This window comes from Sitophilus oryzae, unplaced genomic scaffold (assembly GCF_002938485.1).
Source record: "Sitophilus oryzae breed Bouriz unplaced genomic scaffold, Soryzae_2.0 scaffold_810_pilon_pilon, whole genome shotgun sequence".
Taxonomy (NCBI): domain Eukaryota; kingdom Metazoa; phylum Arthropoda; class Insecta; order Coleoptera; family Curculionidae; genus Sitophilus; species Sitophilus oryzae.
Window position 1 is genome coordinate 2,464,297 of NW_022147429.1, and position 15,828 is coordinate 2,480,124.

At 31.1% G+C, this 15,828-nt stretch overlaps 2 protein-coding genes across 2 annotated transcripts in view; both read left to right on the forward strand.

Moving 5' to 3' along the window:
• LOC115889083 (B1 protein-like) overlaps positions 1-15,828 on the forward strand; it is a 290,836-nt gene that overhangs the window by 40,458 nt on the left and 234,550 nt on the right. The gene's annotated exons all lie outside the window — the stretch shown is intronic.
• LOC115889050 lies at positions 9,454-12,141 on the forward strand. The gene is made up of 2 exons (XM_030908969.1): positions 9,454-9,609; positions 11,742-12,141. The coding sequence occupies exons 1-2, from the start codon at positions 9,559-9,561 to the stop codon at positions 12,099-12,101; spliced, it is 411 nt and encodes a 136-aa protein (XP_030764829.1). The 5' UTR covers positions 9,454-9,558; the 3' UTR covers positions 12,102-12,141.

Here is a 15,828-nt window from a genome sequence, read left to right on the forward strand (position 1 = left end):
TTTAATTCTTTTTCTAAGTAAATTTATTGAAGTAAATAAATCTAATGCATTAGCTATACCTATTCTGCTTATACCTATTCTAAAAATTGAAATTTTGATTGAAATCGAATTATACAGGGTGGCGCGACATATACGACGCGGTTTTTGCAAGGAGAACAAAAGTTTATATTGAAGTGAAATTTTGTGAGCTTATGTAAGTCAATTTAAAGCATTTTCTAAAATGATGTAGAGTTCTACAGGGTGTACCCAAAAAAAGTTACACATCAAAGTTATGTTTTTTGTAATGGAACACCCTATATATTAATTGATTTTTGGATTCTAGTGAAAAAATAAAGGTATGTTTCATTAGAAAAGTATATAACTAAAATGTATAGTTTTTGAAATACATTCACCGGCAGAAAAATGGGCACCTTAAAACTTTGATGTATTTTAAAGGGTGATATATTTTGTTTCAATGGGCCGATTTTGATGATTTTTTAAGCAGTGTGTAGCCAAATTATTTGACTTTTTAGTATATTTTTCTAATTTAAAAATGAAACTCCACATCTGTTAATTATATGAGGGAAAACAAAATGTTGATATTTTGGTGAAAGTTTGAAACACCCTGTGGAATATGGTAAAATCGCAAAAAATTTAAAAATAATTTTATCATCTAGATACATCCTTTCTCGATGGTTTGTTTTTTGGTTCATCTCATTAGCTTTATTTTTGTTGGAAATATTCGCTTTTGAAAAAGGCACTAACATTTTTTCGTAATTTTTACGTTAAGACCATGCCTTTGCTTTTGGACCTAGTCAACACATCTCGTAAGTTCTGGTCCCGAAGCAAAAGATTTGCTTCATTTAATCTTCTTATAGTCCGTTAGTTAATATGTACGTTTCTTAAGTGCAATTCATTACCAATTTGAAAAGCTGGCAAACGGCGTTTCTTTAGCGATAAACTTACAATAAGTCGATCGTCTCGATTAAAAGTTCTCATACGAAGGTTCCTGGACGTCTAGATTGACTCTATGGTATTAAGGTATTTTTGAACCGGAATTTTATAGCAAAATTAATGAACTAAACAAATATAGATATAATTAATAATAATATAATATAATAATAATAATAATAATAAGGTGCCCGGTGGCGTAGAGGTACAGGCTCTCGTCTACCAATCTCAAGGTGTGGGTTCGATTCCCACACCCGGCATTTCATCAGCCGACTATTTTTATTAAAATAAAAATAGTTTGGGTACTTAGGTCTACTCAGCCTTAAATGAGTACTTGGGATTCACAATCCTGAGGTAATAATAGGCTGTTGAAGCGTAGTGCTAACCACATTCCCTTCCTTGTATACCGAACGGCTCTAGCATGGCAAGCTGTACCTTGCTACTTCCAAGGCGTTAAACGCTATATACGGGAGCTATTATTATATAATAATAATATACAGGGTCCGGCAATAGTACGTCGGGCATCTGTAGCTCCTAAAATAAAAAACTTGGGAATTTTGTTTAAGTGCAAACCTAAAGTATGTACTAGGATGCATTTCAAGAAAATATTTTGACTTCTATAGAGTGGCTCAAAAAAGTGTGAGTGGGTTTGACGGGATGCATTTTTTTAAATGGAACACTCTGTATATTATTGCATTTTTGGCTTCCTTTCAGATCACTTTACATAATTCTAAGACATGAGTAAATATATTTCGATAATTTCAGAGATATTAATAAATAAATAAAAATTATATATTTTTCAGCCTTTCTTAAAAAAATAATTAATAATACCAGAACTGTCCTGAAATCAAACCTATATTAGATATTTACTTTAGATGGTCTGTACTTACTTTGCCATATTTATAAATCGTAAATCATACAGGATGTTTAAAATTCTACGCCAAACTTTCAAAAATATAAAATAATTTTTCTTTGTTTTTTTAAATGGAACACCCTGTATATTATTCTTTCAATAGATGGAAAATTAAAAAATGAACATTTTTTGCATTTAGAGTATTTCAAAATGTTTAACGGTTTCGCAGATATTCCCGGTTTTGTATTTTATATGGCATTTTCCACAGTAAATTTTTATCAAAGCCACCCGATGATTTTTCTCTCGTATTTTACCATTGACAGCGCCATAATATGAAATAATACTGCGTGTATCCGGAAAATTCATTTTTTATTTCTCCATCAAATAGAAAAATAATATACAAGGTGTTCCATTTAAAAAAACGAAGAAAAATTATTTTATATTTTTGAAAGTTTGGCGTAAAATATTGAACATCCTGTATGATTTACGATTACCATAATTATAGCAAAGTAAGAACAGACCATCTAAAGTAAATGTCTAATATAGTTTTGATTTCAGAACAGTTCTTGTATGTTTAATATTTTTTTAAAGAAGAGTTGAAAAATATATATTTTTGATTTATTTTTTAATATCTCTGAAACTATCGAAATAGATTTACTGATATCTTAGGATTATGTAAACTGATCTGAAAGGAAGCCAAAAATGCAATAATATACAGGGTGTTCTATTTAAAAAAAATCATCCAGATCCACTCACACTTTTTTGAGCCACCCTATAGAAGTTAAAATATTTTCAGGAAATAAATCCTCATACATACTCTAGGTTTTCTCTTAAACAAAATTCTCAAGTTTTTTATTCTAGAAGTTACAGCTGCCCGACGCACTATTGCCGGACCCTGTATATTTGACTCACCCTGTATATCTATAAAAATATTTTTGAAATGTGAACTACCATTAAACACATATTTTGTAAAAAGTTTGGAGTAAAAATCTCAAATAGGAATCCTGATACAGAGCTTTTGCGGAATACGGAGCCATCTTGTATGTATGCATTTGTAAAATATGTGTGTTTGTTTAAATACTAAAGTGAAAGCAACGAATTTAAATTGGTAAACTTTGTAATATATCTTATTAACAACACGATACAAAAAGTTTTATAAAAATTCGTTGACAGTAAATTAATTCCGAGGTTTGTATCCCATAAGGGCTTAAAGCACTCCACTATATGAAATTCAGGGATCTGCCAGGTGTATCTCGAAAACTACTAATTCTACGTAATGTAATTACCTGAGATTCATATTTTATGCCAAGAAAAGTTTTTTAAATTGCACAATTGGCAGATATTTGCAAAAAACTTCGGGCAAAGCTGGCCGGCCGAGCACGGTGTTTCCCAATCTTTTCCCATAAAACTACTCTCCAAAAGTTACGCCGAGACTTGTTTTTTTTCGTGTTCTTATTTACTGGACTAATGTATATTGTAAATAATTGTATAAATGTAAAGTTGAAACTTTAAACCCTAGTTGAGAAAATATGTAGAACATGTAGGTATAAGTATAAATCACAACTTATTCACAACCAGCCTGCCCACTTACTATCATGTTCATGTATGTATATCCATATACTTACTTAGATATTCGTTTATTTTATATTAAGTCGGGTTCTGAACTTCATAATATGAAACTACGGTTAAAAAACCTGATTGGTAGAAGCAGCAGGTAACCAATACTTAAAAAAACGATGATAACGCTGGTATTTAATTAGTTGTAAAAAAACCTAGTGTGCTGTTATAGATTATTTAATTTATAATCCTAACCTACAAATAAGAAAAAAAAAGAAAATATAAAAGAGAAGAATTAAAAATAACTATTTGCTACTGTTATTTTAAATTTTTATGGTCTTCAATGTGGCGCATAGTTTATGACAAAGGAATAAATCGAATTTTTGTTTATATAAACGTTTAATGGGATTTTTTTTTCTATCTGGAATATCTCAAAATACATTTATTTCTTCGCAAATGTAAACTGAACATAAATATCACGTCTCTCTAGCCTATATTTCTCTCGTCGTACATTTACGTGAACACCCCGAATATTGAATATTTTCCATTTTCAATTAATAAATACCTTTTAATTAATTATATTGTTATTTTCGTAAATTCTTGTTGTATTTTATAGACTCGACAAAAACGATATTTGTTATTTATTAAACGTATAAAATTCAAATAATGCGGTTCATTTGGGTTGGTACGAATATAATTAATTGCACGCAATAAATTGGGCTATTCGGTTTCCAGTTTTATAGACTTCTGTACAGGTGTATTTTTAAATACATTAAAAAATTAATTTAGCAAAAATTAAAGTGATGTATAACGAACTAGTGGAAAGAAAAGACATTCTAATAAATAACACAACACTGGACATTGTAGAATATATCTATTTGGGACAACTAATACACAGCTCGGGATATCTACTAACAGAAATCAACAGAAGAATTAAGTTAGGATGGAGTACTTATGGAGGAAACTCAATCATATTCAAATCTAGAATGCTACATTATCTAAAGAAGAAAACAGTCGGCCAATGTATACTACCAGTCATGTTCGATGCATGCGAAACCTGGACACTGAAAACGGAATCATAAGGAAACTGCAGGTCGCACAACGGAATCTTAATGGAATGAAATATGCTGGGAATAACCAAGAGAGACCGTAAAAGAATAGAGTGCATACGACGAAAGACCCAGGTAATCGAGGTCATCCACAGAGTCAAATCCCTCAAATGGCAAATGGCCAGGGCACGAAGAACGGGCAATAGATAGACTGCAAGAATTACACCATGGTACCCACGAGGAATTAAGAGACCTAGAGGAAGACCGAACTTGAGATGAGACCATGATATTAGGAAATTAGCAGGGATAACTTGGGCCCGCATAGCCAACAATAGACAACAAGAGGCGCAACTACAAAGATAGTATGTGAGGGAGGCTACGCCATAATTGGAATTGGTTGAATAAGCTGAAGACTACACGGGAAAAAACACCTTTGTCCATTTTAATTGGAGCCGAGAAAAATGCAATTTAGTGTTGAATAATTCGAAAAATATATATTACTACCAATTCCGAATTATTAATATTGTTAATTATCGCAATATTGTTAATTACCGATAGTAAAAATGTCAAAATTCAAAACAAAATAGAAGAAAAAAAAATCAGAGATGTCCAGTTAATGGTTGTATAAAATCTAAATCTTAACTACTATTTTTTTGTTGTAAGAAGAAAATTAAAATTTAAGGTAGGTTTTATTAGAATACATGTAATACTAACTGCAAGATGCATGCTTGTCGCCCATGCGTAAGGACATATCTGGTTTTTTCCTTGTACGGCAAAATAATCAAACTGTAATATCTCTGGGACTAAGCGTATTATTGCTTTCTTTGACGGTGCCTCGAAAAACGCTATTATTAAGTCACCATCTTAATTTCTATGAAAATGTGACATATCTGGTTTTTGCCGTGTAGTCTTCAAATGTGATGCTTGCTTTAAAGGTTATTTTGCTACGATCACCGCAGTGATCGTCAGCCATAATCGTTTGCCCCAAAAGACGAAGGGACACAGGAACCACTGCCTTGTGCATACTCATCGTGAGCTGCCAGGATGAATCTCGGCATGCATGATAGCATTTTTCGAAGTTCTCTTATCCAGGATCTCTCATCCCTCCCAAAACGCCGACAATTAGAAAAACCATTTTAATTAACAAAATATTGGGAATATAGCCAGCGCAATTGGCCGATCAGCTCCAAACACTTTATTTGCTTATCCTTTGACTAATACGTTGGTTTCTGCTGGAGTAGAAAACTCAATGACAAATATGTTGCTTGTTTGTTGGTCTAAGAGAACAATATCAGGCGTGTAATACTAAACCTTATTCACAGTTGCAAACGCGCAATTCCGATAGATTCTGCTGTTATCGTTTTCGCCCTCGGCCTCGATTTCATATAGAGCCATATTATAGCAACACAAATGTTTATCTATTTTGTATTTCAAATGAAAATAGAGAATATCTCAAATGGTAATAGAGATGTGTCCAATGGTAATAGTGAACTGTAAGTGCGGCATTATGTCGGTAAATATAACTTGTGACAGTATGCAGCATGTGCGGCATTATGTCGGTAAATATAACTTGTGACAGTATGCAGCATGTGCGGCATTATGTCGATAAATATAACTTGTGACAGTATGCAACATGTGCTGGATTTTGGGCTGTTGTTGACAGGCCCTGCATTAAACGTCCACAATATCAGTAAACTGCGGTACACGAGATTATTTATTACAAGTTATTATTAATTATTGCTACTACTTTTGTTAATTTTGGACACAACAAAATGCATTTTTATGTTAATACATATTAATAACATACATAATAATTAAAGTGCTTTAAATAAGTTGATTTTGACCTCGTCGATAAACGATATACCTAGTCTTGCCTAAATCGTTTCGTAAATAATTATATTTTCATATAGTTAATAATAGATATTTTATTGAGAGTTGAGTTTTTAGTGTTGCCATATTTACCAAATCTCATTTAATTTTGAATTTGATGAATGATTTTAATCAGTTTAATAATGTTTGCAACGTTAAACATTATCAATATAATATTAAACGAAACCACATTCTCTTGGTTCTTGACAAAGTGGTGTATACATATTAATTTTAATAATTTAAATTTTACACTTTGCTAAATTTTATCGATACTTATATACTTGTATCACAACTCGTATATAAAAATATTTATTAGATGAGAAAAAAGCTAGGGTGTTAAGTTTAATATAGGCAATAGGACTTATCGGTCAGTTGTTTTTAATTATTAGAACTATTATACCGGGTGCATCTTTGTTGGAAACATAGGAAATCCCATGCAAATTTTGAACTGTCCAAATATTGGCTCCCCTATTAATTTTACAGCCGAATTATGCTTTTATACTGAATACACATTACACATGCCAAATTTGAACAATTCTGAACAAGCCGATTTTAAGTAATTTAAGAAAAACTGCATCTATTGTTAAATTAAAAATGAATAGGTAAATTAAAACTGAACCAGGCAAATGTCAACATACCTTAAATTGTCAACCCGTGATTTTATAATTGTCAAATGCATTTTGTTGTGCTGTCTGCACTACTACATTATAGTACCTACGTTTAATATTCTCGAAATTTGTAATGTAATCGTATTCTTGTAATGTAAAAGTTGTTCGAATAAGGCAGCAGCCTAACATTTAGAAAATACCTCGGAAAATACAATTTGACATTGAAAAAATAATAGGATGACAACTTAAGGTACGTAGGCATTTGCCTGGTTTTACATTGTTACCTGTTCATTTTTAATTAGAAAACATGCATTTTGTCTTAAATTACTTAAAATGGGCTAGTCCAAAATTGTTTAAATTTTGCATGTGTATTCAGCATAGACAGACCTTTAAAAACTTATATTTATGACTTAGCTGTATAATTACTAGGGGAGCCAATATTTAGACAGTTAAAAATTTGCATAGGATCTACTGTTTCCAACGGCGATGCACCACCCGGTATAGACTAATCATATACGTTGTTTTGTTTTGAACCAACATATACGGGCAAACTGTAAACAAGTCGTTTGTTTATTTATAGTTGGATGACATCAGACTTAATATAGTTTTTTAAGATTAGAAAAGAATATTACAATTTTTTTTTTCTAGTGCCCAAAAAGAGGGTATAAAAGATCGAATAATGCAAGGCAGGAGGGCAATATCTATATTGAGTGGTGTACTGTGGGATCAAGGAATTTCTAAAGCTAATAAGAAGAACATATATTATAATACCGTAGTGAAAAGCATAATAACTTAAGGAAGCGAAATATGGTAGTTGAAAAGCAGAACGGAGAACATGCTATTAGCGACCGAAATTGATTACTGGAGGAGATCTGCTGGGAAATAGATAAGAGAAAAAAATCAGAGTAAGAGAGATTATGGGAGCAGAACACACAATTGTGGACGACATAAGAACAAAACAACTCATATGGTTTGGTCATTTGCAACGAATGCCCGACCACAGAATACCAAAACATGTGTGGACATTGTGAGGCAGAAATAAAACAGGAAGGCCACGACTAACCTGGAGGGAGGGTGTGGATAAAGAACTGAAAAATAGAGCAATACCTGATGATCTCTGGCTAAATAGAGAAGAGTGGAGGTTAGGTGTCGGAAAACGTCGTAAAACGTTCTGAACCGACTTATATATTTTTTTTCTAGTGTAGTTTGTAAAAGAAATTATAAAATATTTGTCAGGATTGTGCTATTGATATGTAGTTCCATTTAAAAGATGCATATTATACGGCCACAAACAACCAATACTAGTAGAGAAGATACAAATTTATACGGAGAACGGAATCACCCCTCTGTATGGTGTCCAATTTTCGTGTGCTTTACAGGTTTTTTCGTTTATTATTAAAGGTACAAAGATAAGGTTTTCACATTACTATCTTACTTGTTGTGAAACTAAAAATGCTGTACACAGATTTGTTCTATCCCTCTTTGTTCTTCAAATACAGGGCGAATTTGAAATTGTTGCATTTTTCGACTCCTTTTGTATCTCGGTTATCTTATAACTTATAACTATACTTATTTTTATAAATAACTTAAAAATTAATTTTTTAACTTAGGCGGCGGGCCGGTTTAAATTAGGCATTGAAAACAATCAAATAATTTATTCAACGATGAATAATGATTGAACGCAGAATTATCTGGTAAAATTAAATTAATTAAAATAATATTACCCTTTTAAACTAGATTTATTTATAATAAATAGTGTTTAAAATTTCAAACACTATTTTAAATAATTTAAATTAAAATAATATACTTAAAACAATTTCAAAAATGACAGCCCCCAGCAAAAACTAGTTATACCACTGGATTCTTGGTAAAAAATCAGCATCCCACCTTTTTGATAAGTTATAAGAGGACCAAGATACGAAGGGGTCAAAAAATGTAACATTTTCAAATGCGCTCTGTATTTCAGTAGCCAAGGGAGCTAGGACAAATCTGTGTGTAGCATATTTAGTTTCTTAAAAAAAGCATAGTGATGTGAAAACTGCATCTCTGTATCTCTAACGAGAAACCTTATAAAACACACGAGAATAGGACACCCTGTACAAGAGGTCACATATTTGGCGTTTTTTTTATCAATTTACCTATTATCAGCCATTCTTATGAATCATGACTTTCGTGTATACAAAACAAAGTCTCGACATAAAATTTTGATATTTGAATTGCAGAGCTATAAAAAATTATCCACCATGGTTCAATTGTGAAGCTATCGCAAATTGCCCTCCCACGTCCCACGATATCCAATCTACCAATCCATATTATGAATTACATTCTTTCATTCTTTGACCGATTAATAAAATTATCCAGTGTATACGTTTAACGAAGTGTTAGACAGAGATTTAAATAAAATACTGTTTATTTTAAGTAATTAAAGTATATTTCCATTATTAACACAATTCAATGATTTTTTAAAACAATGTACCGATAAGGTAGAAAAAGGCTTGTTTGTTTTTCGACCTCACCAACGATACCAGACTTTATTAATAATATTTTTGACCCTCCGATTAAACGTGTTTGTCTTAACGGCTTCACGCTGACTATAAATACAAAAAGGTCTTCGAAACAGCAACCATTTTCTTAAATATTCACTGTTTAAAAAGACCTTGGTCACAACCTTGATATTCTCAAATTTCTGACGATGAAGTGGTCCGTTGCTGTCGTTTTATGTCTAGCTTTTGCTGTTGTTTTCGTAAGTATACTTATTAACTAATTATAAAATTAATATAAGACACTCGATTTTTGTTAATATACATTATAAATTATATTTCCCTAAATAATAAGTAAACATTACAAACTGAAAATGTATCTAAGGGTTTTTAGTTTTTACTAAATAAGTGCAAGTTTTTTTGACATTCCTCATATAATTTTACATACCTACCGACCTTCATTTACAAGCCGTCACTGACGCCGTTCTTTTTCGATCGTAAACATGCAAGTTTATTTAAAAACAAAAGCTGTTGAAAATTTGATATTTTTTAAATTTCTGGGAAATTTATATGTAAACTACACACCTCTAACCAGAATACCTCATCACTGAGGTTAGTTCTTCATCTTCTGTACATATCTGTATCCCAGAAGCAAACTATATTATGTCACAAAACATAGTTTTGAGAAAAACGAATTTAAAGTTATTTTTTGAAGTTATTTCCTAATTACTACATGTGCATGAACAACTTATTTTGAATTGAAATAAAATGTAAAACATTTTTTTTAAATGACTTTTGAGTGACTTTTTAACATAATTTGTATATTAGAAATAAAACATTTACAGGACTTACCTTATATTAAGTCCCTATTCATGCCAAAATCAATAAAGCAAAAACATTTTAAGCCCAAATAAAAGTATACTACTGATATAATGAGAAACCATTTCACAGGAAATTGTAAAACAGGAATGTATGTTGCCATTTGGAACCAATTTACTTTATTTATTAAGTTTAAATTGACTACCCTATAACAATAGCAAAACTGTCAAAATAAATTTTCGTCACTGTTGACCCGTGGACATAACATATTAAACGATCCAAAGATGTTTGAACTAAATTACGTTTACGTGACTTAAGATCATTTAGCCCCAGGGCTGACATCGAACTTAATTAAATTTTAAACCGACTATTTTATTTATTGGTACAGATAGCGTAAAACCGGCAAAAGGTAGAACATAAAAAGCTAAGTATCTTGAGGTATATACCTCAAATACGCCAATTTTTCACCATCACTAATTTTGAAGGGGATAGAAATAAATTTGTGCATAGTGGCTGTGGTAATCACTAAATTTGACTTTTAGGCTATACACATATTTTTCACAGGCAGTTTTTTTCGTTCAAAAATTTTAAATATTTTTTTCTTCTCAAAAACGGTAAATGTTAGATATAGAGTGTTTAACATCAATATTCATAGAATTTTACAGAGAATTTAAGTATGTAATAAAAAATGGGAGCATCCATTTAAAATAAGAAAGTTGCTGTCAACTTCCGGTATTTCCGGAAGTGTCGCCATATTGAAAATATTTTTAATCGATAGATCTCGTTGTAAAACAATGATGTGCAAAAAATAACCGATCTAGATATTGTGGTTCTCTAGAAACTTGTAATGCACGCTCAGCCTGGGACACCCTGTATATGCACTTAGACGATAAAGTTATTTCTAAATTCCTTGTTTTGCTAACATGTTCCACAGGGTGTTCCACCAAACTTTGACCAAAATATCGACATTTTCTTTTCCTCTCTATAATTGGCAGATGGAAACTTTAATTTTTTAGTTTAGAAAGAAATACTAAAAAATCAAATAAGTTAGCTATATATAAATTGCTTAAAAAATAATTAAAATTGACCCACTTAGAACATTATATATAAAACTTTAAAATACATCAAAATTTTAAGGTACCCGTTTCTCGTGCCGGTTAGTGTATATTTTTTTGTCGAGATCTAGCCTGTTAAAATACTTGCACTTATTTAAGAGACATCCCATATACAAGAACAAGTTCAATAATATTGGATATGTACGAGTATATAGATATCAAATTAGAATACCATCTATCTACCAATAAAAACAAAATTTCAATTGTGCTTTTCTTGGGTATAGGTTTCTTTATTAAAAATTAAATGATTTGTGGATGTTTTAAATCATTTATTTGCTGACATTTTTCGATTCATCATTCGATTTTTTAAGCAAATCTTTCTTAATTTTTAATAAAGAAACCTCTACCCAAGAAAATCACAATTGAAATATTGAATAAATGTTTAAGAAAAAGAAAGATATCTCCAATATATAAAAACAAATGCATATTATAAATCTAAATAAAACGACTTGACTTTTAAGGCCATCACAGCCGAAGAGGGTAGAGAAAAATTCAAGAAAGCCCACGAAAAATGTCAAACTGATCCGGCCACGGCCGCCGACGAGGAAGAGCTAAAAGCTTACAAAACGGAGCATAAAGTAACCGAGGGAATAAAAATCCACGCCCTGTGTGTTTCGAAAACACTGGGCTGGCAGCATCAGGACGGCAAGATCAACAAGGAATCCGTCAAGGAAAAAATCGTGCTGTATTTGGGTCAGACCCCTAAATTGGACGAAATCCACGCCGAATGCGTTGTGGACAAAGAGAATGAAAAGGAAACCGCCATAAATCTTTTCAAATGTTATTACAAATATTTCGCTCACAAGACTAGCAAACAGTAAGAATGTAAATGTGTCTGAATAAATATATATTTTACTTAATTTTATGTGAGTTTATGTTTTCCTCTGTACTAACTTAAATGAATTGTATAAAAAATTCAAAAAAGAAATAAAACTTATGTCTCAATTGTGATCAATAAAAACTACAGCTATTGAATTACCCTGATAATAAAATGTATATCCGATTAATACGTATAGGTACAAAGATTGTTTAGACACTAAGTTATTTATTCAAATTTTAAAGCCATTATAATTTGAAAATATATGTCTTTTGATATTTTTCTCCACTGATAATATAGATATAGGCACATTGATAATGCATAACTGGTAGACTATACAGGGTGCTACAAATTCGAGATACGAGCATTGGTATCCCGGTAATCGTAATCTATACGAAGATGGTTAAATGGAACAAAGTTACGCTATAGGATGTTCACCAACATACCATCAAAAAAGTTTTGAAAATATCAAGGATTACTGAGTTTTTTGGAAAAAAAAAACGGATTTTTTTGAAAATAATTTTATTTTTTCCTGTCGGTCCTTTGTAGAAAATCAAAAAACTAATTGCCCATTATCATAGCCACTTTATTAGGGCTCTCTAAAAGTATTTTTAAATTTTCAAATTAGCTGATAATTTGTGAGATACAGAGGCCAATTTAATTTTTTTAAACACGGACTTGAATTTTTTATTTGAAATTTTGAAAGCACTTGGTCTCCTGATTACAATGATATGCCACACTTAATATTTTTTTTATTTTGGGTACCTTAACAAATAACAAATCTATTTAATTATTTAAAATAATTTCAAGTCTGACTCTGGTTTTTTAAATTATTTAATCTGATTATATTCATCGCAACAATATTGATCAGCGCTAACTAACATTGGATAAGGAAAATCGGACCAGTTGAAAGATTCAAATAAATAATATCCAGGTCAGCAATTTAAAGATATTATTTTTAACTTTTTTTATTGTGAATTTGAAAATCTCAGTGTACGATCTAATAATGTGCATAATATTGATCGTAGTTATTATAAATATATGTACAATGATATGCTTCGTACGATGATACTAACTTCTACAAACTAGTTTCTAATGCTCTACATGTTCGAAAGGGTGACCACCCTCTCTAATGCACAAATGTATTTTTCGTTCAATCTTATTTATAGCTCTTGGAACATATCTAGGGGAAAAATAGAGGGACGGCGAGGCCCAGGAAGAAGACAACATTCCTGGCTAACAAACATACCGGATTGGTGTAACATCAGCGACGCAGCCACCATATTTCGAAGAGCCGAAAACGGCAGTCTACACATTGTATGAAGAGTACAGACAATCGCCAACGCGCGGCTAAGCACAAGGCACAGGAAGAAGAAGGAACATATCTTCTTCTTATACTTCCGAATGCATTTTGCACTCTTTATTGTAAATTTTGAAATTTATTGATTTCACTTTAACAAGTAATGACCCCCTCAGTGGTAGAGCGGCATAATAGCCAGCGAGGTTGGCTATTATACTGCTCTACCCCGCGTTATTGTTATGTTTGAAGGATTATCAATATTGTAACGATGTGAATAGATTAAATATAAAAAAAACAGAGCCGGACTTGAAAGTAGTTTAACTAAATAGTGTTCAAATTTCCGAAACAAAATATTAAGTGCGGCATATCATTGTACTCAGGAGACCGAATTCTTTCAAAACCTGAAAAAAAAAATAAGTTGGTCTCTGTATCTCTAATTATGAGCTAATTTAAAAATCTAAAGAATGTGCAATTGGTTTTTTGATTTTCTAAAAAGTAACGACAGGAAAAAATAAAATTGATTTTCAAGAAAATCCGTTTTTTCCAAAAAAGTCAGCAATTCTTGAAATTTTTAAAACTTTTTTGATGGCATCTTGGTGAACATGTCAAAGCGCAACTTTGCCCAAATTTAATCATGTTCGTATCTATTACGGTTACCAAGATACCAATGCTTGTACCTCGAATTTGTAGCACCCTGTATAATGAGAATTTTGATCTTTAATCATAACTCAATTTTTCAAATGGAACGAGGGTGTATCATTAGCATATTTGGAAAAAATCATTTTTTACGAATAATTTGATACCAGCTACTTGTTATTTCGAGTCAAATTGTCGTTATATTTATTGTCATGCCACTCAAGATTAAAATTTAAAATACATTTTTTTAGAGAAATTGTTAAAAGTTAACCATTTGTTGTTTTATGCAGAATTCTATTAACTAAAGTAAAAAAATACCATCGGCGTCATTTAAAAGTCAGAAGTTGTAGGGATTGCCGATGTAACGGGAAGTGACCGGAGGTAATTCAAAAGGTCAATCAATCCTTTTTATTTCTTTTTTTTTAATCCTGATTTATGTTCTGTACTGATATACCAAATATTATATATGATTTTATCTGAAAAAATAAAAAAAATATAGGGGATGAGTAACATTTCAAGAGATCCTTTGGTTTTCCCCCTTTGGAGGTCCTCCAAATATAAAATATTGTTCTATAAATGTGACACTTCTTGATGTTTGACGTACATTGACTATTGGCAGATTGTCAAATCTACCGTCATCAGAGACGTCGTCAATCGGTTTGTCACCTATTTCAAGGCCCTCTGGGGATAAAAGTGGACAGATTTCGATCGTGATTGCACTTTTTGTTTAGAAGTGGTTTCTCTATCTCTTTATAACGGATTTCTTAGCTTTCGTTGGGAGGTCCAGGTTGAATGTAGATATTTACCTTTATTCCTACATTCAACGGTAAAACTAAATCTGATAAAAATATGTACCTAAAATAAATGGGCTAATATATATTCATGAGAACAATAAAATCGTATAATATGTGGAAATGTTTAAAGCGCTTCATCTAGGTGCTTTCCAACAACTTTTAAGGATAAAAAATATCCGGATTAGCGAACTTTCGTTTTGAAAAAACTGTTTACCTGTTTCCACCCCTTCGGAATAAATTACACAATGTTTGTTCATCCGCTTAATTCTAATTTTCCAGCACTAAAATCCTTGCAAAAATAACATCAATTCTACTAAAAATATTCACGCAGTTATAAAGTTTGCTAATTCATTAGAAGAAGCCCGACTACTAATATATAAATAATTCTAAAAATAGTTTTTTTTTCTAAATTAGATCGTAATTTAATAATTAAGCATTTTTAATTCAACTTGTAGATATTTGATCTCTTGTTTGGTTTGCAATAAATAGTATTGCTCAATTTTCTTTCTAAATTTAACATTAATTTTAAAAATTTATAATTATTTACATTAATGATATTAAATTCGCCATCTACATAATGTTTATCTTTTAATCTTGATCCTTATTAAATTCATAATTAGTTTTAATTCCCAGAGATTATAAAATAAAATAGAACTTTTGTGTTTTTTTATAAGGAAGTCACGATCTGAAAAATTAACTGAAGCAATTTTAAGAAAAATAAAATTTTGAAAACAAAACTATGTCAGTTTGACAAGTATGTAATTACAATTTATTTACAAACACATAATGGTATTGTTGACGTTATAAACTTTTTAAAATTTTGAAATTGTCACATTAGTTACGTTTACTTCATAGATAAAGGTCGACTTCCCGCTAAAACGTATCGATACATTATAAAGATCGAATTTCGAAAAAATGCTTAATTCATAATGCCATTTTCCAACGTTAAAGATTTCTTCTCAAAGAAGAAATTATTAGAATTTTTCTCTGCATCAGCAAAA

Coding starts and splice junctions, on each gene's coding strand:
- LOC115889050 (XM_030908969.1), top strand. CDS start 9,559: ATGAAGTGGTCCGTTGCTGTCGTTTTATGTCTAGCTTTTGCTGTTGTT. Junction 9,610..11,741: donor TAGCTTTTGCTGTTGTTTTC/GTAAGTATACTT, acceptor TTGACTTTTAAG/GCCATCACAGCCGAAGAGGG.